Source organism: Apium graveolens, unplaced genomic scaffold (genome assembly GCF_009905375.1).
Source record: "Apium graveolens cultivar Ventura unplaced genomic scaffold, ASM990537v1 ctg7140, whole genome shotgun sequence".
NCBI classification, from domain to species: domain Eukaryota; kingdom Viridiplantae; phylum Streptophyta; class Magnoliopsida; order Apiales; family Apiaceae; genus Apium; species Apium graveolens.
In genome coordinates, this window is record NW_027420073.1 from 25159 (window position 1) to 46558 (window position 21400).

At 30.9% G+C, this 21400-nt stretch overlaps 1 protein-coding gene across 1 annotated transcript; it reads left to right on the top strand.

Moving 5' to 3' along the window:
• Positions 1-15429: 15429 nt before the first annotated feature.
• On the top strand, positions 15430-18785 carry LOC141703872 (structural maintenance of chromosomes flexible hinge domain-containing protein GMI1-like; the record flags this gene model as incomplete). The annotated part of the gene is made up of 12 exons (XM_074507255.1): positions 15430-15636; positions 16302-16452; positions 16591-16643; positions 17096-17179; positions 17397-17466; positions 17541-17596; positions 17765-17870; positions 17978-18046; positions 18123-18209; positions 18314-18358; positions 18477-18597; positions 18718-18785. Coding segments are annotated over exons 2-12 (903 nt in total), but the record flags the coding sequence as incomplete, so codon positions are not given.
• Between the last annotated feature and the right edge of the window lie 2615 nt (positions 18786-21400).

Genomic DNA, 21400 nt, shown 5'->3' on the forward strand with positions numbered 1-21400 from the left:
TTATAATTTACAAAGGACAAAATTATTTTTAACATATTAATATCTAATATTTGTACTTTTAAAAATAATATGTTACAAATATTTCTGCTTCAATTTTTTTTTAAAAATGATAAAATTTATATATTTGGGTAAAAGAACCTAAAATATGAAGTATGAATCCATTTGCTTAAAATCTATATTATTAGTTTTTAAAATATTGGAAGATTAATAACATTAGAATAAATACAAAAATATTAAAAAAAGATATAGTTAGTAATATTAAATTAGTAAAATGAGGAAATGGGAGACCTTGTTCTGCAACCTAAATATTACAAAATATATTATTTTGCTAATTATCTTATAAGAATATTATTAATTCATTAAAATCATTTAAGATTGTTTAAATTTAATAAGTAGAAAGTGTATTTGCAAGCTAAAGAAACCCTACATGCTAGAGAAATGTACATGTTTTATAGAATAGAATATTTTTTAATGTTTTATATTCTACATATATCTCCTATTTTTGATTAAATGGGACATCTTTTTTTATCAACTCGGACATCCTACATACATACATATTTATTTTATAAAGCCATCTATTTATTATTATTTATGAAGGGGAAAAAATATAGATAGGATTACTAAACAGCTGGATGTAGGGGATATGGTGTTAGAAGGCTTTAATTGTGTATCGGTGAGGCGCCTTCCATTTCAAGAAAATAATATTAAATACAACCAATTAAAATTCGACTGGGTTAAATTCGACCAAAGGCGGTCAAATCCCTTGGACATGGCTAAATTCGACCGGCCTCGGTCGAATTCAAACGATCATATTTAAATGGTCGTATTTGCAACCAATTTTAACCGAAAACGGTTAAAATTAAAACGGGCGAAACTAAACCGGTCAAATTTAGCCCCTAAATTTGACAAAAAAAATCGGGCCGAATTTAGCTATAATAAAAAAGTGGAGGGATTTTCCCGCAAAGTAATTTATTTGGAACTGCTAAATTCAACCGATTTCGGTCAAATTTTATATTTCAAAATGACGGGTGACTTATAAACACTTTCAAAATTTTCGAAAAAAGTGAGGGAAATTTCCCGCTGTTCTGGAAGATATATTTCAATGGAATTCATTTGTATTTAGGATTTTTCAAAATTTTATTTTTAATAAAAAATATTTAAATGTTTGTGAATATTTTAAAATTATGAATATGGGAGATAATAAACGGTATCCAAATAAAAAAATTATTATTTTGGTCTGAAACTTTGGTAATATCACAAATATATTTTTATTTATATTCATACGGTTAGATCAATGAAAAATATTTTTAAAAAAATCGAAACACCAATTCAGGACTAAACACTAGTTAGCTCTACTAGTCAAACTGATGTTTGATCGGTAAAAAGGCAATCCAAATAAATTTATTTTGATCTAAAATTTTGGATATATCTTTAATATATATATCTATTGATATCCATATAGTTGGATCTATGAAAAATATTTTAAAAATAATTGAAACACTAATTGATGACCAAACACTCGGTAGTTTACTAGACAAACTCATGCTTGACTTTTGAAATGGCAAACTAAAAAAATTATTTTGGTCCGAAACTTTGGTAATATCACTAATATATATATTTATTGACATCCATACAAGTGGAACGGTGAAAAATATTTTTAAAAAAATTGAAACACCAATTCAGGTCTAAACACTAGTTAGTTGTATTAATTAAAATGATAATTAACCGGTAAAATGGCAATCCAAATAAATTTATTTTGATCTAAAACTTTGGATATATCTTTAATATATATCTATTGACATCCATACGGTTAGTTCGATGAAAAATAATTTTGAAAAAATTGAAACACCAATTCAGCACTAAACTCTAGTTAGGTTTACTAGTCATACTCATGCTTGAATTTTAAAATGGCAAACCAAATAAAATTATTTTGGTCCGAAACTTTGGTTATATCACTAATATATGTCTTTATTGACATCTTTACATTTTTATTGATGAAAAATATTTTTTAAAAAAAATCAAAACATCAATTTAGGACTAGGTGTACAAGTCAAACTGATGTTTTACTTTTAAAATGGCTAACCAAATAAAATTATTTTGATCTAAAACTTTGGTTATATCTCCAATATATATATATATATTGACATCCATTGGTTGGATCGATGAAAAATATTTTTAAAAAACCGAAATACCAATTCAAAACTCATCACTAGGTAAAAGTACCAGGCAAACTGATGTTTGACTGTTAAAATGGCAAACCAAATAAAATTACTTTGATCGGAAATTTTGGTTATATCACTAATAAGAATATCATTATTTTTTTCAATTTAAATAATATTTTGAGTTATATTTTAATTTTTTGAATTTATATTTATTTTGATCTTTATATCTTATTAAAACTGTATCACCTGTTTATATATTATTATATTCACTTAGTTTATTTATTCATTTTATATTTTGAACTTTTTTTTAAATTATTTAAAGTTTAGTAAATATATAAAGAAAAATATGTTAATGGGAAAGAATAAAATTTATCCAAATGTTAAATTTTAGTTCTTGAAAAAATAATTATGTTGTACAACAAGTTTTAGTTTATTAATAGTTAGTGGGCCAAAATAATTTTGTGATACATGAAATTAGAAAAAAGTGAAGCACAAGGGCATCAATGAGAGAGGGACGGGACAACAAAGAGAGAGAGGAGGCTGAGTGTATCTAATTTGCTACCGCCTAGCTACCATTTATCACTCACCAACACGCGACCAACACGCGACCAACAATTACAAAACCACCCATCCTCTGCTTTTTTCAGAAAAAAACAGAGAATATGCTCCAAATCGAAGACATGCTCCTGGTGTTCTTCAAGATTGAGGCCCTGAATCGAATTGTTACCAGTGTCCGATCAATATTCTATTTTATAAATCGAAGTTCTTTGTTATTTCTACATCGATGTTGTTGTTATTTCCATTTGCTTGATTTAAATTTGAATTAATATTGTTTATTACTTAATTTTAGGGTGTTTAGTCATGTATTTTGCAGTTATGAATTGATAGCTCATTGAACAATGAGTATGTAAGTAATTTTTATATTTTATTGTTGAGTTTCCGTGCTGGCCGAAATATCTCCACTGACTTTGAGTTATTCCCTTTTCTGGCTTGTTATGAGTTTTGACTGTATTGCTCCGATTAAATGTTTCGTATGCGAATTGGTAATAGTTTATATTAAGGTTTTTGAGTTTGGTGGAGTTCTCGTGAAATTTGTTTTTTTTTGTTTTATCGGCGTTCTCTTGGTTTTGCCTGAAATCAGTTAACTATTGGTTATTTTGTTTGTTTGTAAGTTTAGATATGAATGTGAGATTTCCATATCAATTTTGAGTGTCATTAGTTAAAAAACCAGACTGTGGTTTTGGGTTGAATTGGGGCTGCCGGAATGTGGGAAAATTCACTAGATTTTGGAAACTTACCAAATTCCAGAGATTTTTTTTTTGAAAACTGGTGCTCTTTAATTTTGACCAAGGACATCGAATTTAGAATTATATTTTCAGCCATATATGGTTGAATTTAATTATTGGGTGGGACTTTTAAATTTTTTCATAAAATTTATTTATTTGGGCGGGATATTCAATTTTTTTATTAAATATCAAATTTCACCGCTCTTGGTTGAATTCTTCCAGTCGAATTTAAACGGTTGTAATTTTTCGGTTGTAATTAGAAGGTCAAATTTTGATAAATACGACCGAATTTCTAAATTCGACTCCCTTTATTACAACCGATTCAAAATCGGTCAAAATTAGGTAAGTTCGACTGCGCCCGGTTGAATTTGGCTATATTCGACCGATTGTTATTGGACGAATTTAGCCTTTTTCCTTGTAGTGTTAGGCGTTTACTTCCATAGCCTATATTTAATTCACATGGTCTTCAAAATCAATATTTTACTTTGATAACAACTTTGATGCTTAAATTCAGGCACCATACAGATACCTCCGTGATCTAGTCGAGGTAACATATGTGGCTCAAAATGGTCCATTATGTTTTAAATTAGCTATAAGTTGATAGTTACATGTGGTGCAACTAAACCCAGCTCACATACAATAGTTTTATTTAATCCTACTTATTATGTAGCAATCCAATTTGTTTGATGCTCAAGTATTTCCCGAAATATTTTTAGCATTCTCTAGTTCTCAATATAAAGGAAACACGCATGTTTATGAAATTTTATTCATTTTCATATTATGTTCCACAAATTGATAAATATTTTAATTCTTGTTTATCCTATGTAGGTTACTTGATCACGAAGGAATCTCTTATTATAAAGGTACATTTTTATACGTCTTTTTTAGCTTGCAAACATTGATAGGAAATTCAATAAATTGAGATAGTTGCTCCCAGATTCAATTTTCTTACTATATTAATTTTCAGTATTACTTCTCCTAATAATTTGTTCACGTTCAGAAACTAAGAGATGAAATTGTTTTGTATTAGTTTGAGTATGAGGTGCTATTACGTGTTGAATTATTATCACTTTTTTTAAAAGACATATATTGTTATGCATAAACCTTGACAATAGTTTTGTTACTTGGAACCTTCGGTTAAAGTGGAAATTTTAGTTGTAGAGTTTGATGTTAGATATATTTGTGATGTCATGTCTAATCCGATTTGTTTAGTTTCAGAACTTAATATCAGAACTTAACTGGAAATCAGAACTTACTGAAAATAAGAAGTTATCAGAACTTCCATCAGGACTTACATCAGAACTTAAGTGTGGATACACTTCAGGGATGAAAAGCGGTTGATTTACAGGAGAGGATCTGGATTAAACAGAAGAAGATATGATTGAAGAGTTATACAGCTAAATGACTACAGTAGATAATCTCTGATTGATGTATTTTAGGAAACAGAACATATCATATCAATTAGGAGATATCTTGTAACTGTGTAGTATATAAACACAGATTAGGGTTTACACTATATGTGTTATCATTCACGAGATTATTATTCATTGTAACCCTAGCAGCTCTTAGTGATATCATACATCACTGAGAGAGTAGATTAAACCTACTGTAACAGAGTTTGATATATTGAATAAACTTGTTTTCTATTACATACTTGTGTTAATAATCGAATTGATTGTAGATACTATATTCAACCCCCTTCTATAGTATCATTGAGGCCTAACAAGTGGTATCAGAGCCAATTCGTTAAGCTTACAAACAGTTAAGATCCAAAAAAATAATCAATCATGTCTGATCAATCAAAAACACAAGACCCTCCAGAACCTGCAAAGGTTCAACTCATTCAAAACACCAGTAGATATGAAACCATCAGGGTTCCTATGCTCAGGGTATCTGAGTACCCTGTATTGAGTGTGAAGATGGCCATGTTTCTGGAAGCAACAGATCTAAATATTTAGACAGAATTTATGATGGTCCACACAAGCCCACAAAGCTTTCGGTTGCAGTTGGGAATGAGCCACATAAGATGATTCCCAAAGAAAAGAGAGAACTCACCACTGAAGACATCTCTTCACTAGCTTTTCTTAATTGAAAGTGATGTGTAAGAAATTTATAGACCAAATTGTGTAAAGTTTTACATCACTAATTTTTTAATAAAGCGATGTACTCGTTACTAATAGACATTTGTTATAAATAAAACCGATGTCCTTTACTACATAACCAGAACTAAAACATTGGAATAACAAGCATCCATACAAATCCAACCAGTCAATCATTCATACATTTAACCATTCAATCATCCGAAAACCAAAAAATTGTAATGCATAATTAAAGTGGATTAGTAATGCATAATTAAAGTGGTACAAAAAAATATATGACTGATTGCAAAGGAGGATTGTCTGACAGAGGAGACAACTCAAATGTCAAATGCTACAATTAAGGTGGAAGTTCTGACAAGAAAGGGTTCATAAAGACTGAAGGCAAAGGAGGATTGTCTGACAGAGGAGACAACTCAAATGTCAAATGCTACAATTGTGGTGAAAGAGGTCACATCTCTCCTGATTGCGAGAAAGGAAAAGGTGATAAAGGCCAGGACACTTATCACAAGAAGAAAAACTAGGAAGACACTTCAGAATCTGAAGAAGAGGTGAACCATGCCTTAATGGCAAATGCTGATAGAAGTTCTGATGCTGCTGAACTAAAGGTACCTCTATCAACTCTTGCTTTTGATACAGAAGATATTACTGAGTTGAGATTATTTCTGAAAAACATTTACATTAGCTATAGAGATCAGACTTTAGAGAATGAAAGATTAAAATCTGAAAATCTAAAGTACAAAAACAAAATAGCTATCTTGAAGAAGAGTTAGTCAAGATGAACATTATTCAGACAGAGAGAGATAATGCTGTGTATGTTAAGAATGAATTGCTTAAACATAATGATTATCCAAAAAATGAATTAGAAAAAGAAAGAAAATCATCAGGACTTGGACTAACTGGCAAAACAACTCAGAATATTCTAAGTAATGGAAACTGGAAAAAGGGGTTAGGTTATAAAGATGGTAAAAGTGAGAAAGGGACTTTGCCAATTAAGCCTATTGTTATCAAACAGACTGAAAAGCCAAAGATAAATCGTGTTAAATTTGTTGCAAAAACTGTTGTGTCTGATTCTGAAGAGATGAAAGACTATAAAATAGAAGTCAAAGAAAAGACAACTTCTGACAAATTAAAACAGGATAAACCAGCTTTCGTAACATTGGCTTAATGACAAAGAAGCAGCTTAAGTATAAGCTGAAAGAGATTAAAAATGTGAACAAGGTAAAGGAAGCTAGGAAAAATAGGAATGGAAAGGAAGGTGTGAATAAAAGTAATAATTATATGCATGTTCCTAATGCTCCTAGAAAGAAATGCTATAATTGTGGAAACTCTAACCATCTTGCTTCTTTTTGCAGGAAAAATAAAGATATAAACTATTTACCTCCTAGATCAGGAGTTAAGAGTCAGTCTGTTAGGTTTAAACCACAAAATCCTTATTTTATTGTGGTAGTTTATGGCATTCTATTTATACTTGTAAGGAATATCATAGTTTGTACTATGATTATTATGAAATAAAACCTTCTTTAAAGAAAGTTAGTGTAATTCCTTCTAGTGTAAATTCTGATCCAAAGTCTGATATAAAGTCTGATAAAAAGCATGTTAGCATAACTCTGAAACTAAATCCGCTGCAAATGCTAACAAACTTAACAAGGCCAAAGGATCCAAGAAAGTCTGGGTCCTTGAAACTAATCAATAGCGGTCTTTGTGATTGCAGGGCAACAGGAAAAACATCCTGGTTCTGGACAGTGGATGTTCAGGATATATGACGGGAAATAAAGCCCTGCTATCAGACTTTGTGGAGAAAGATGACCCAGGAGTTTCTTATTGAGATGGCAACATGGGAAAGACTCTAGGATATGGAAATATCAATCTTGGGAATGTCATAATTGAAACAGTAGCTCTTGTCTCAGGACTTAAACACAATCTGCTAAGTGTGAGTCAAATCTGTGACAGAGGTTATCATGTGGATTTCTTTGAGGAACACTGTGTAGTTGTAAGTAATTCTACAGGAAAAGTGGTTCTGAAAGGTTACAGACATGGTAACATATATGAAGCCAGACTTTTAACAAATTTTGATGGTTCTGCAATCTGTGTGTTAGCAGAGCATCAATTAAAGAAAGCTGGAATTGGCACAAGAGACTCTCTCATTAAATTTCAACAACATAAATGAGCTAGTAAAGAAAGATCTTGTGAGAGGACTGCCAAAATCAATATTTACTCCTGATGGTCTTTGTGCCTCATGTTAAAAGGCAAAACAAAGAAAATCTTCATTCAAGAGAAAAACTGAATCCTCAAAACTTGAGCCTTATCATTTACTGCATTTTGATCTATTTGGTCCAGTCAATGTCATGTCTATTGTAAAGAAGAAATATGCTATGATTATAGTGGATGAGTTCACAAGATACACTTGGGTGTATTTCTTGCACAAGAAGAATGAAACTGCATCTACTCTAACTGATCATGTCAGACAGCTGGATAAGTTAGTCAAAGATTCTGTTAAAATAATAAGAAGTGATAATGGCACTGAGTTCAAGAATTCAATCATGGAAGAGTTCTGCAAAGAGCAAGGAATAAAGCAAGAATTTTCTGCACCTAGAACTCCACAGCAGAATGGAGTTGTAGAAAGAAAGAACATGACTCTTATTGAAGCTGCACGAACTATGCTTGATGAAGCAAAGCTACCAACCTATTTTTGGGCTGAAGCTGTGCAGACTGCTTGTTTTACATAAAGTGCTACACTCATAAACAAGCATGGAAAAACACCATATGAGATGGTGAAGAAAAAGAATCCAAATCTGAAATACTTTCATGTATTTGGATGCAAGTGTTTTGTTCTTAAGACTCATCCTGAACAGCTGTCAAAATTTGATCTAAAAGCTGATGAAGGAATTTTTGTTGGATATCCACTTTCCACAAAAGCCTTCAGAGTCTACAATTTAAGAACAAGGGTTGTCATGGAATCTATCAATATATCTTTTGATGATAAAATGATTACTGGACTTGAAGATTTCAATGATCATGATCAGCTGAGATTTGAAAATGAAGATGTAAATTCTGATTCTGTAAATTCTGATGACCTAAATCCTGATCCTGTAAGTTCTGACGGGTTAAATTCTGATGTCATTGAAACTGTGGTAACTGCTCCAAAGGAAAATGCACCTGTTCAGGGGGAGCAAGCTGATGATCATACCACATCTCAAGACTCTCAAGAAGCATCAGAACCAGTCACTGGCTCTTCAAGTTCTAATTCATCAAGTTCTGATGAGCCAATTTCTGATAATTCTGGAAACTCTAATTCTTCAAAACCTGAAGGATCCAACTCAAATTTTGGAATCTCAGAGAGCATAACTTCAGGGTAGCATCGGAAAATTCTAATGGAGATAGCATGGATCATGGGGGAGGATTCAGTTCTAGAGATCAACTTCCATCTGCAAGGAAGTTGACTAAATCACATAAACCTGACTTAATAATTGGAGATCCTGAGGCAGGTGTCAGAACTAGAACAATAACAAAAATGAATGTCTCTATCATTCTTTCTATCTCAGACTGAACCAAAGAAAGTGGAAGAAGCTCTTCAAGATGCTGATTGGGTGCAAGCAATGTATGAAGAGTTAAATGAATTTGAAAGAAATAAAGTCTGGACCCTAGTACCAAGACCAAAGGACAGATCAATTGTTGGTACAAAATGGGTGTTCAGAAATAAAACTGACAGTGATGGCATAATTATAAGAAACAAAGCAAGGATGGTTGTTAAAGGTTACTCTCAACAGGAGGGTATTGACTATGATGAAATATTTGCTCCAGTTGCTAGATTGGAAGCCATAAGAATCTTTTTGGCTTATGCTGCTCACAAGAAGTTTAAAGTCTTTCAAATGGATGTGAAAAGTGCTTTTTTCAATGGAAAATTGAAAGAAGAGGTATATGTTGAACAACCTCCAGGCTTTGTAGATCCAAAATTTCTAAATCATGTCTACAGGCTTGACAAAGCACTTTATGGCCTTAAGCAAGCTCCTAGAGCATGGTATGAGACTCTGGCTCAATTCCTTCTGGAAAGTGGATTTCACAGAGGTACAATTGACAAAACTTTATTTCTACCTCAACTATGGAAAGGACTTGCTTTTGGTACAGATATATGTTGATGATATCATCTTTGACTCTACAAATACAAAACTTTTTGAAAGATTTTCCAAGTTAATGCAAGTCAAAATATCAAATGAGTATGATGGGAGAGTTGAGTTATTTTATGGGACTTCAAGTCAAACAAACTGAAGAAGGTACTTTCATCAGTCAATTCCAAGTACACCAGAAATCTACTCAAGAAATTTGGAATGCAAGACAGTTCTACTGCATCAACTCCCATGACCACTACCACCAAGTTAGTATAAAGATACTGGAGCATCCGTATACATATCTTTTTTGGACATTAGCTTTTCTTAATTGAAAGTGATGTGTAAGAAATTTATAGACCAAATTGTGTAAAATTTTACATCACTAATTTTTTAATAAAGCGATGTACTCGTTACTAATAGACATTTGTTATAAATAAAACCGATGTCCTTTACTACATAACCAGAACTAAAACATTGGAATAACAAGCATCCATACAAATCCAACCAGTCAATCATTCATACATTTACCATTCAATCATCCGAAAACCACCAACACCAACCCCATCATCTGCATCAATCATCCAAAAATCGCCAACACCAACCCCATCATCTGCATCAATCATTCAAAAACTATAGAATCTACATTACCAAATGTACAACCCCAGCATTTATAAACCTATACACCAATCCAGCATTCATACACTTACATTCTTACTACACAGAACCGTCCTAAATTACCTACTCAAACTAAAAATGCACAAATGCACATGATTATTTTTTAAAAATTAAAACTCAAACATCGGTCCTTGTTATAAAACTGATGTGAATCAACTAAAACACATGACCTACTCAAACTAAAATGATATCTAAACCAACAAATGAAATCAAATTATTAGAAAGAAAACGATGTCTACAATGTTAAAACCCATCGGTTTGTGCAAGTACATAAAAGTAAAACAAATAAGACCGATGTTAAAGTAGAAGTTTCACATCGCTTCTTAAACTAAAACTGATGTTATAATACATGTCTAACATCAGTTTAGGAAATAAACCGATGTAAATAAGGACCTAAAACATCGATTTATTTAGGAATCTGATGTCTATTAGTTAAAAGTGCTCTCCCTGTTATATGTTTAAAATGGTATTTAACCTCCTAAATACCATTTTTGACAATCTAGTTTAAATATTTTATTCAAAAAAAGGGCTAATTATACATCAGTTTGCTCAAAAAATCGATGTCTGTGTACATCTTTAACATCGGCTAAAACCGATGTTAAAGACCCCCCCCTTTCTCTACACATGCGAAGACATCGGTTTTAAAAGAAAAAAGACACGGTTTTTAAAAGAAAAAGACATCGGTTTATAACCGATGTTAAGGGCATTTTTCTAGTAGTGTATGGACTAGATAGATGTCTATAGGTGTCTCTCTCCAATATTCAAAATTGAGAGAATTGAGTTGGTTGTATGATTGACAAGGTACATATAGTTATTCCAGAGGACACCCAATTGCTTCATGAACTCAAGAAGGCTCAGATAGATACTTTTCCTGAAGCCTATCTCTGTCCTTTAGTCTAAGAAATGTAAAACTCTTCACTGTCTTAAGAATTATGTTAGAGAAAACATGAGGCTGATAAGACTTTTCATCTCATCTAAAATGCAAAAAGTACAAGAAAATGAAGATGAAGAGATGATCAGAATTCTTGAGAGATACCTTGGAATTCTGGATACCATGTTGCCAAACCTACAATACACTTAAAGGCTGACAAGGATAAGATGAGCAGAAGCAAGATGATCAACCACCTTCTGGCTCAAATTCAAGTCAAACTTCTAGAGCAACTGGTTGCAAAGAAAGAAGAAAGATGAGAAAAGGGAGAAAAAAGAAGAGAGGGAGGAGAGAAGAAGGAAGAAGAAGGAAGGACACCTCAGAACCACAAAGCAATCCCTACCAATCCAAATCAACCAAGCTCAACCCTCTAAGCCAACAAACTCAAATATTAAACCACCTCAAACTACAAAGCCTGAATTCTTGTACAAACAAACCGCTAACACCTTACTGAAAATACTAATCACCCTCATGCCAAAACATCTCTAAAGAAAATCTTCAAACCTACCTTCTGTTAAGCCACCAACCAAAATTCATTACAAATCTGTTGAGAGAAAATCAAAGACTGCAAGTAACTGAGGGGGCCATCTGGAACTGTTTCAATCAAAATAATTTCCTATCTCTGAACTAGGCATCTCAAATGAAGACTACTTCAAGAATTAGCTGAAGAAATGGTCAGAGTTTGGGTTGTAACACTAAGGGAAGAAATAATCTACTATCAGGATGGAACCTTCACATTTCTTGGCAAAAAAATTAATGGAACACATTTATCACCCACAGAGATCAAAGGGTGATAAGCTTACTGCAGGACAAGATACTGCAATAAGACATGGAGATCTATTTTAGCTTAATGGTTGGTAGAAAGGGAGGAAAGAAGAGCAAGATATAAGGCTGAAAGTGAGGAGTGGAAAAGAAAGTATATGAGGAGATAGAAATGTATATACAAGATCTGAATATCTCAAGGCAAAGGGGATGAGCAGAATAACCAGGTGGATAATTATTCTAAACCAATCAAGATTGCAGATTCTCAAGATTAGGATGGTCTACTTGGACAGTTATCCATTAAGCTGATAAACTGAAACTTGTAGAAGCTCTAAGAGGGACAAAATCATAAAGGAACTGGAAGTACTTTGTAAAGTTAAAGAACCTCATAGAGAAGAAAACAAGAGATGAGAAATTTGACTAATGAATATATCTATCAAACTCAAGAAATCATTCAATGTATAAAAGTTATACTTCTATCAATTTTTATGTAAAGTTTTATTATTCATTATAGCTTGGGGTTAGTCTTGTTACCAGACATGGATTTGTAATAAGCAATCTTCTCACAAATTGGGGGAGTTTGTTGTGCAAGAAATGCCTGTACTATAACAAGACTAAGTCAAATTGATAACCCTAAGTAAGTTGTATGATAATCTAAGTTTGCATTTTGTATTATATTACTTGAGTCTGTAAAAATGTCAATATATTAGACTGGAGTAATTTTCTGTAATTAGTATTAAGCCTAAGAATAAACTCTGGAAGAAAATCATGAAGATCATGCCTCAGAGAAAGTGTGAAGAAACTTGGAGTTGAATAAATCTGTGTTAAGAAAAATATTCTAAGTCAAGAAATCTACAAGTCATGGATCAAGTCATATAGAGAAGTCATTCGAGAACTCTAGAATGACTTATCGACAAGTCCAAAAAGCTTATAGAGAAGTCTCAGAGATCTCAAAAGTCAAATTTTAGATGTGAAGATTGGAGATATCGACAAGGCAAACTCTCATTAGAGATCTCAGAGATATTGATAAGTCAATATGCCTATAGAAAATTCAGAGATATCGACAAGTCTTTTTCTACATGCAGAAATTTAGAGATCTCGATAAGCTAAATTATCTTATAGAAAACTCAGACTTCGATAAGTCAAAATAACTATAATAAAAAGAGATCTCGATAAGCCATTATACTCATCGAGATGTCGAGTTCTCTATATAACAAACTGGAGATCTCGATATAAAACTCAAGTAAAAAATGCAAACCAGTTAAAGATCCAAGATTATTAATCAACAAACAAATCAATCACTGATTTGAAAAGTCTACAAAAAGCAGCTTGAAGAGTACAAGATCAAAGGCCAAGATTAACTGACAAAGTAAAGTCACAGACATGCACAATTTGCAAAGATACACTAAGCCAGAAATAGAAAGTTTTAGTTAACTTAAAGTAGGGTTTAGTACATGCTATTACATGCTGTGTAAAACTTGTGTTTACTGTTCTATAAAGTGAATACTGGATGCTTTGTTTTAATTGTAACAAATAGATCTAGAAAATCTTGTAACTCTCTCGAGAAAGAAGCTGAGTTCTTTATCAATAAAGAACCCAGAAATTTGTAGCAATACATACTTGATTTTAATATAAAATTAAGTGAGTTTGAAGATAGTGTGTTCATGTGCATGTTTCATTATTTCTGTTAAAATACTTTATCTCTACAAGGTAGATTACTTTGTTCACCACATCCATAACAGCTCAAAAAGCATAAAAATAATCCAAAACACATTCACCCCCCCGTGTTGTATTTATTACCTAACACTTGATCATGTGAATAATATGTTCGTGAATGTCCTTAAGCAAAATTGGATAATTTATTGAAAGTGGGTGACAAGGAAGTGCTCGATTATGTAAATGCGGAAATTTCTTTGAAAGAAAAAAAGTGTAGAGATAGTTGGAGAAAGGTGTGATATAGTAGGTTCTAAATATTGCACTACATAGTGTGACGAATTTGATGTACTTAAACAAACAGACAAGAACGAGGATGGCAAAGATCACCCAAGAAGAGTCTTGATGATGTTTATAAAGATAGGAACGATGAAAAACATCATGTTAAAGGTGCATCAAAATCGTATTTCGATGATTATTAATTAGTAGATGTTTTGCAACATCAAAACTTAACTCAGAGAATATATAAGTTGAGTTCTCCAATTTTCAAAACTAATGCTTTAATTTTTGATGAGTTTGACGTGAATGTAATTTTAATTAGTATTGTATAAGCCATATCAATTTGATTTGAATATAAGTCAGGAAAATACGATGAAAATATTTGACTTATTAAATAATGATGAAAAGTATATTTTGTATCTATTAGAAGATAAGGGTGTCCTGAGAACATTATATGAATGTTGAATGTTCGATGTCTATTGGTACAGTACATGAGTCCTATTTTATCTATTCTTCCCTTGTCACGAAAAAATCGAACATCGAAAGAAAGTCACGTTAATAAATGCAATCAAACATATGACAGGGCAAAGGAAAGAAAGTCATATGGATCATAGACAGTGGATTCTCAAGACATATGACACGTGATATGGCCCTCCTATCATACTTTGCCCATTAGTGACTTTTGGAGACAATAGAAAAGGTTTCACAATGGGATATGGCAAATTAATTTCTGGAAATGTTGTCATTGAAGATGTAGCACTGGTAGCTGGTAAGGATTCAAGGTCTCATGTGAAAGTTAAGTCTGCACACCTCAAAATTAATATAGGCTTGATTTAAAATCTAAATAAATCTTTTATAAATTTAACTTTAAATTTTCTTTACCCAATTAACCTTTTATTTTCTATTATTACTAGCTAGTATCTCATAGATTACTTTAATATTTATCAAGTTTTAACTTATTTTTTAATACAGAGTTTCTACTAGAAAGAAATAAATTGTGGAAGATAATAAAATAGAATATGTTATTGGTTTGATAAGATTTGAACCATATATTTTTATTTGTATCTTTAAAGTTATTAATATTAAAATTAAATTATTTTATGTTGTAGGCAATATTCAAACTATGATTTCAAAATAAAAGTAATTTTTCAAATGTTTATAGGAATCATGGTTTTTGTTAATCAACTACATATAAACAACTAGCCAAATGTATACATATTCATAAAATAAGGTGTATCATTCTATTATAATTAATAAATAATAGAAGAAAAAAGGAGAATATTTATTAATAATATGAAGAGAATCTTAAAAGTACCAATTCATGTCCAAAAAGTAACTTAATATCAACACACACTCACACACATATTGAGACAGACACACATTAAGCACATTCATGTTCATATCCACACACTCACAATTTACATTAATATCCATATTTATATCTTTATCTGTATCATCAATCTTAGTTTCAAACAAAAATCTCTACCACCTACCTCTCTTATCTCTATAGCCTTTTTCATCACAACCACCTCCTTATTTACATTGTGAAGCAATCTAATCAATTTCATCTCTCTTGGCACATAGGCCTTTTTCATCACAACCACCTCCTTATTTACATTGTGAAGCAATCTAATCAATTTCATCTCTCTTGGCACAAACATACAGTCATAAATTGTATATTTTCAGGTAAATTTACTCTATCACATGTAGATCTGCTCTAACAAATACATGTGATAAAAAATAGGTAGATTTGGTAAACAAACAAGTCCTTAGATATATACATGAGAGTATGTTTTTATCTTTGATTATATAGCACCTTCAATCAAACTTCTAATAACAAGGTGACTTCAATTTAAGAAACCCCCTTTCTTTATAGTTCTTTCACAAGTATCCAGAAACTCTATCACAAGTAAATTCCCTAAAAACAAGTAGATTTATTAATTTCAATAATAATTGGTAATTACTATTTTTTTAATTTTGCATTACATGGATTAGTAATTTGTGTAAATATAAAGATCGTGATAGTTTAGTTTGATTTTTTTCCCTATATCAACAATTTTAATAGCAACCACCACCATTGTTAAGGAAAACATCCTTATTGTAAGCAAAGACCCCACTTAATCCTTCTATCTGATCCCTTTACAAGTAGATCTGGGAAACATATAGATCCAATATATTGCGAAAAATGTTCATAATTAATTGGTTATATTTTGTGCTATATAGATTGGTAATTTGTGTAATTATAATCAGTAATGGTTAAGTTTGATTTTTGTTATAATTTGTGTGTGTGTATATATGTGTGTGTTTATATGCTAATTAATATGTATGCACTAATTCCCAATAATTCTCAGGATCGAAATGGAGTCCACCTCATCTAACTTGAAAAGGATGCATAGGGAGGAGGGTAGGGAGGCCAAATGTCCTAAAAGGACAAAACAATTATCAAAATTTGAGCAAATAAAGCAAAAATACAATTTTGAAGCCGCTCTAGCCGATTTGATTGTAAGTATGAATCTCTAGATCTAAATACTTGTGGTGATATTTTGTTATTACAATCTAATTTATGATTAATCATTTATAAACTTTTTTTTATAATAATCTAATCTATAATTAATCATTTGTAAACTTTTAACATGTCAGGATAATTCATTGCAAGCTTCATGGTCAGATCACAATAACTTCAGACAAATTAGGTATGGAAAACCCTTTGATGTGATTGTTTATATATTTTGATCTTGTGCCTCTACTGTATCTCAATGATTAGCTACATAAGACTCAATCAATCTAAAGAGGTGATTAGGTCGTATCATTGTTAAAAAAAAGTAGCATATGTGTATCTTTTAAATCCCTCTGCACCCCTCATTTCTTTAAATAGTTTATATATAATTTTTAAGTTATAGAACTATATGTTATATGCACCTTAAAACATGTGTTGGACATAATTGAGGTGACGAAGGAGTACTAATTAAACACCTAATGTTTGTTTTCATCAATTTTTAACTTGCTTATTCAAATTTTTTGAAGATCTATATATAGTTTGCATTTCAATGGTGGTTTAAGTGAACCCAGATTTGATAGGTTTAAGTGGTTTAAATATCACCTAAACATATATTATACTCCATGGTGACCTAAATTTTATTTGCAGTATTGACATCAACAAAGATATTATCTCTATTTTTCACAATGGAACCAGCATAGATTCTAGCCAGGAGACCTCTATTGTGCAGTGGTAAGATGTTGATATGTATATATATATATATATGCAAATGTTTCTATTTGGTATAATATCTGAGTGGACACATGCAAAAGGTTTGGTCTATAATTTTATTTATAGTATAGCAGTTGCACATGTACCTTTCAAGGGATTTCTGGTTAACATTGACTGCAGAATGTTCTATATGTCGTACTCTTTTGATACCTAATTTTTTATCTTCTACTAATTTCAGGGGCCTAAGTGCCTCTCGAGAGCAGGAACTTAACCAACAATCAGTAGGGGACAGTGATCTGTACTTGACGGTCAGCTATTCATTTTTTATATTTTCATTTTAATAACATTTCGGGTGTATTGACAATTTCTTTGATAAGTGCAGCCTTTATTTGGCAAGTTTGGATATGGAGTAGCTGTTTCCTCTATGCATTTAGGGAGGTAAGCAACTGGAAATTCAGTTTATTGCTCTTTGTGCCTATTGTCATATCTGTATATTTCGGCAACAAAATTCTATATATTGACACTGCAAGAAAAAAAGACTAAATTCGACAGGAAAATCTTGATTAGGTTTTAAAATTTGTCTGTTACCTATCTGCTTCTAATTAGGCGTGCCAGAATATGCTCAAACACAAAGGCCTCTGGGGAAATATGTATCATTGATATCGAAAGTGATGGCTCCCTACAAGATTCAAGTGGAGCTCTGATAAAGATGGTAATATCACCCGATTTATGAATTTAATCTTTATGATGTTTAATTTTATGTTTTTTCTAGCTAGTTACACACTCTCAACTTCAATTGACTTGCCATAAAAAATTTAGACTGAGGGTGGAATGCCAAGCACCTCAGAAGAGGATCTGATAGAATCATTCAGGGGAAGATTTACAAAGGTAACTGCTGCAGTTTGCGTATATATGTAAATAAGCACCTCCAAATATCTCCTCCATACTAACACTAAACTGACAGGTGCAAATTTTTGATCTTCATATGGGAGGTGTAGGGTTACATAAACTCCTGTGCAGACTTAAGGATATCTATTTCCCTTACATCCAGGTTACTTTCTTGCTACTATACATATTTATTCAGAAAAAATAATAAAGAGCTAGTAGATCTACCTAGCTTTTTATGCTTACATATGTTGAGTTACCACTGGACAGATTGATAAAACATGTGCTCTTAGGGTCAAGCCAGTTGAGTTTCAGGTACAAACCTATTAATCTTATTGCAACATTTTAACATTATATTTGTTGGAGATCTATAATTTAAATCTTTTGAAACCATTTAGCATTTATTGGATTATAATTCCTTATTGTTCTCCAGGTGAATGGCCAAAATTTAGCTTATATAGATGGTGGAAAGGTTTCCATCACTAACTTGCACGCCTGCAGTGGCCCAGAATTCAAATTGCAGCTTTGCTTATCATCCATTCCAGAAGTTGCTGGTAACTATTTCTTGTGTTCAAGTGTAGCCTACAGTCTTACTAGGTTTTAGAAATTAAAATATTGTAATTGCTAGCAAGTGCAAATATGACATTTAGTAATTAAGAATGTTGGTTGTTCAGGATCACCATCATGCACATCTAGGAAAGGAAATGCAAGAATGACATTTGTATACTTTCCAATAATCCAGGTAGATATGTATATACTTATGAAATCCTAGTGTTTAGTTGTATCTCATGTTTATATAGTAAGTTATCTCATTTTAAATTCGTTATCATCAATATTTATTAACCTACTGTTAAAAGAACAATTAAAGGTTATTCATTTGTAGAATAATATTTGAAATTTTATTAAAGAGTGGATATGGATCATTAAAAATAAAATCCGGTCCGAAAAAAAATTAGCCCTCCTATTTGCATATCCACTAGTAGTCAACATGACTGATAATTTCCTAAAACATCTAAGAATTACAACTTGAATCCAGAGAATGAAATGTGCTACAATACTAAACTTATTGCTAAGTAAAGCTACTCCTTCAACGGATAGCCAAGATGGTCTTATCCGTTGAGGCTACAAATACTAGATTTCTACTTAAGTGTTTTGTAACTTATCATCAAACTAATACACATATTCCTAACACAACATCTCAAAACTTTAGAAATTATACTAGAACATTACCCGTGTCTCCCACGGGTTTTCATACTAGTTATTCCCTCTGTTCCTTTGAGTTATTAACATTTGAAATGAAGTGTTCGACACACATTTTAAGGCTTATCTAGTATAGTTGTATAACTTATTTTGATTTTTTTTCTTTTGAATAAAAATTTTAAACATTTAATATTTATTCAAAAGTTTTTTTTTAAAAATAACTTATGTAACATAGTAATTTCAAATGTTAACAAATTAAAAGGAAGATGGAGGGAATCTATACTTATTATGATAAGCGAAACATTAAAATTTTGGTAATTGGTCGGTTGGTACTTGCTGAAATTACCGAATTACCCTTACCATTAAATTTTATAAAATTAATTTTCTTTTTTCAATTTAGATCAAACTATCACATATCCCCCTACCGTAGTAGAATTCATCCGGCTTTTGAATAGAAAACTGTCTCTAAAAGCCTCTCTCTAAGATACTCATTACTCAAGGAGTCAAGGTCCATACAAGATAATCGTTCTCCTTTTCTTTCAGTTACTATAAAACATATGCTTGCCCTGATATTTTCGGCATCTCAATCTGTCTGTCATCGTGGACCGATATTTTTATGCACGCATTATGTTATTGTTTTTACACAATTACGCTCCTTTAATTAATTTAAACTTTATTTAAAAAAACATAAAAAATAATTAATAAAATTATGGGTCAATACACCTTCAAATACACGTAAAAATCAAAATGAAAAAATAATTTGGGACGGAGGAGGTAATATTAAAAAATTCGTACATTAAACGGATTCTAAACTAGAAATTTGCTCTATTACAATAGACGAAATATTAAAAGTTTGGTAGTCGATCGTTTGGTAATTTGCTTAAATTAATTAATCACCCTTACTCAATTATTCTAATTCTACTTTATCGGTTGATTGGTTGGTTGGTCAATTATAATTATATTATTGAAGTCAACTAATTCTGCGGCTTTACAAATTTAAATTCTATTTTATCGAACTCTATATCATTATAATTAATATTAAAGTCAACTTCTTCTACCAATTTAAATTTTAATTTATATTGAGTCTATAATATTGTAATTGTTATTTCAGACTAAAATAAATTTCAGCAAACTAAATCTATCTATATTATATTAAAAATGAAACAATGAAAGTTTGGTGGTAGTCGGTCTGATCATCGTAATTATAGTAATACTTAAAATAAAGCACACTCATTAATATTCACAATAGAATTATTCAAATAAAAATAGAATTATAATATGTCTAATGGTCTTGATTTAAACAAAAAAAATTATACCATTCATTCGGGCTGTGCTAAAATAAAATTAAACAAAAAACTAAATATAATTAGCTAGATTTGGGTTGATATAACGGGTGTGAGGACAAAATAAAATTGCTATCTCATGCTAAAATCAAAAAATAAATACTATCAATCCGTCTAAATTTTTTTTATTAACCGTGCTAAAAGAAAAATAAAATTTGAAATGTTAACGTTTGTCTATATAATATTATCACGCTAAATAAAATACATTATCTATTCGACTTAAAATAAAATAATATTTACCGAGAGTTAAAGTAAAATTGAAAACAAAAATTTAGCAAAAAAAAAAAAAATTGAAAACAAACTAAATGTAATTAGCTGATTAATATAACGGGTCTGAGACTAAATAAAATAATATTTATTATGATCTACGATAAAATTAAAATTAAATTCAAATTAAGTTAATTTTTATATTAATAATGTGTTTAAGTAAAACTAAAGTGTACCTAATGGTTGGTAGGTATAATGTAGTTTTAGAAGAGTGATAACTGGATCCAACCCTAATAGCTGAAATATTAAAAGTTTGGCTGTGTGTACAAATTAAACCAAATATAAATCTGATATAATTAGTTGGATTGATCGGTATACCAAACTAAAAATAATTGGTATAAAACTTACCTTTTAGTTAAAAGATTATTATCTTTCATCAACACACCTATAAATATCAAAAATTATATATTTCAATTAGTGATATTTTTAAAACTAAAATATTACAAATTTTACACGTGTATTTTAAAATTATTGTCAATTTATATTATTAAAAATTCTTATAAATAATTTTTAGAGTTTAAAATTTTCACTTTAAATTAAATTCAAA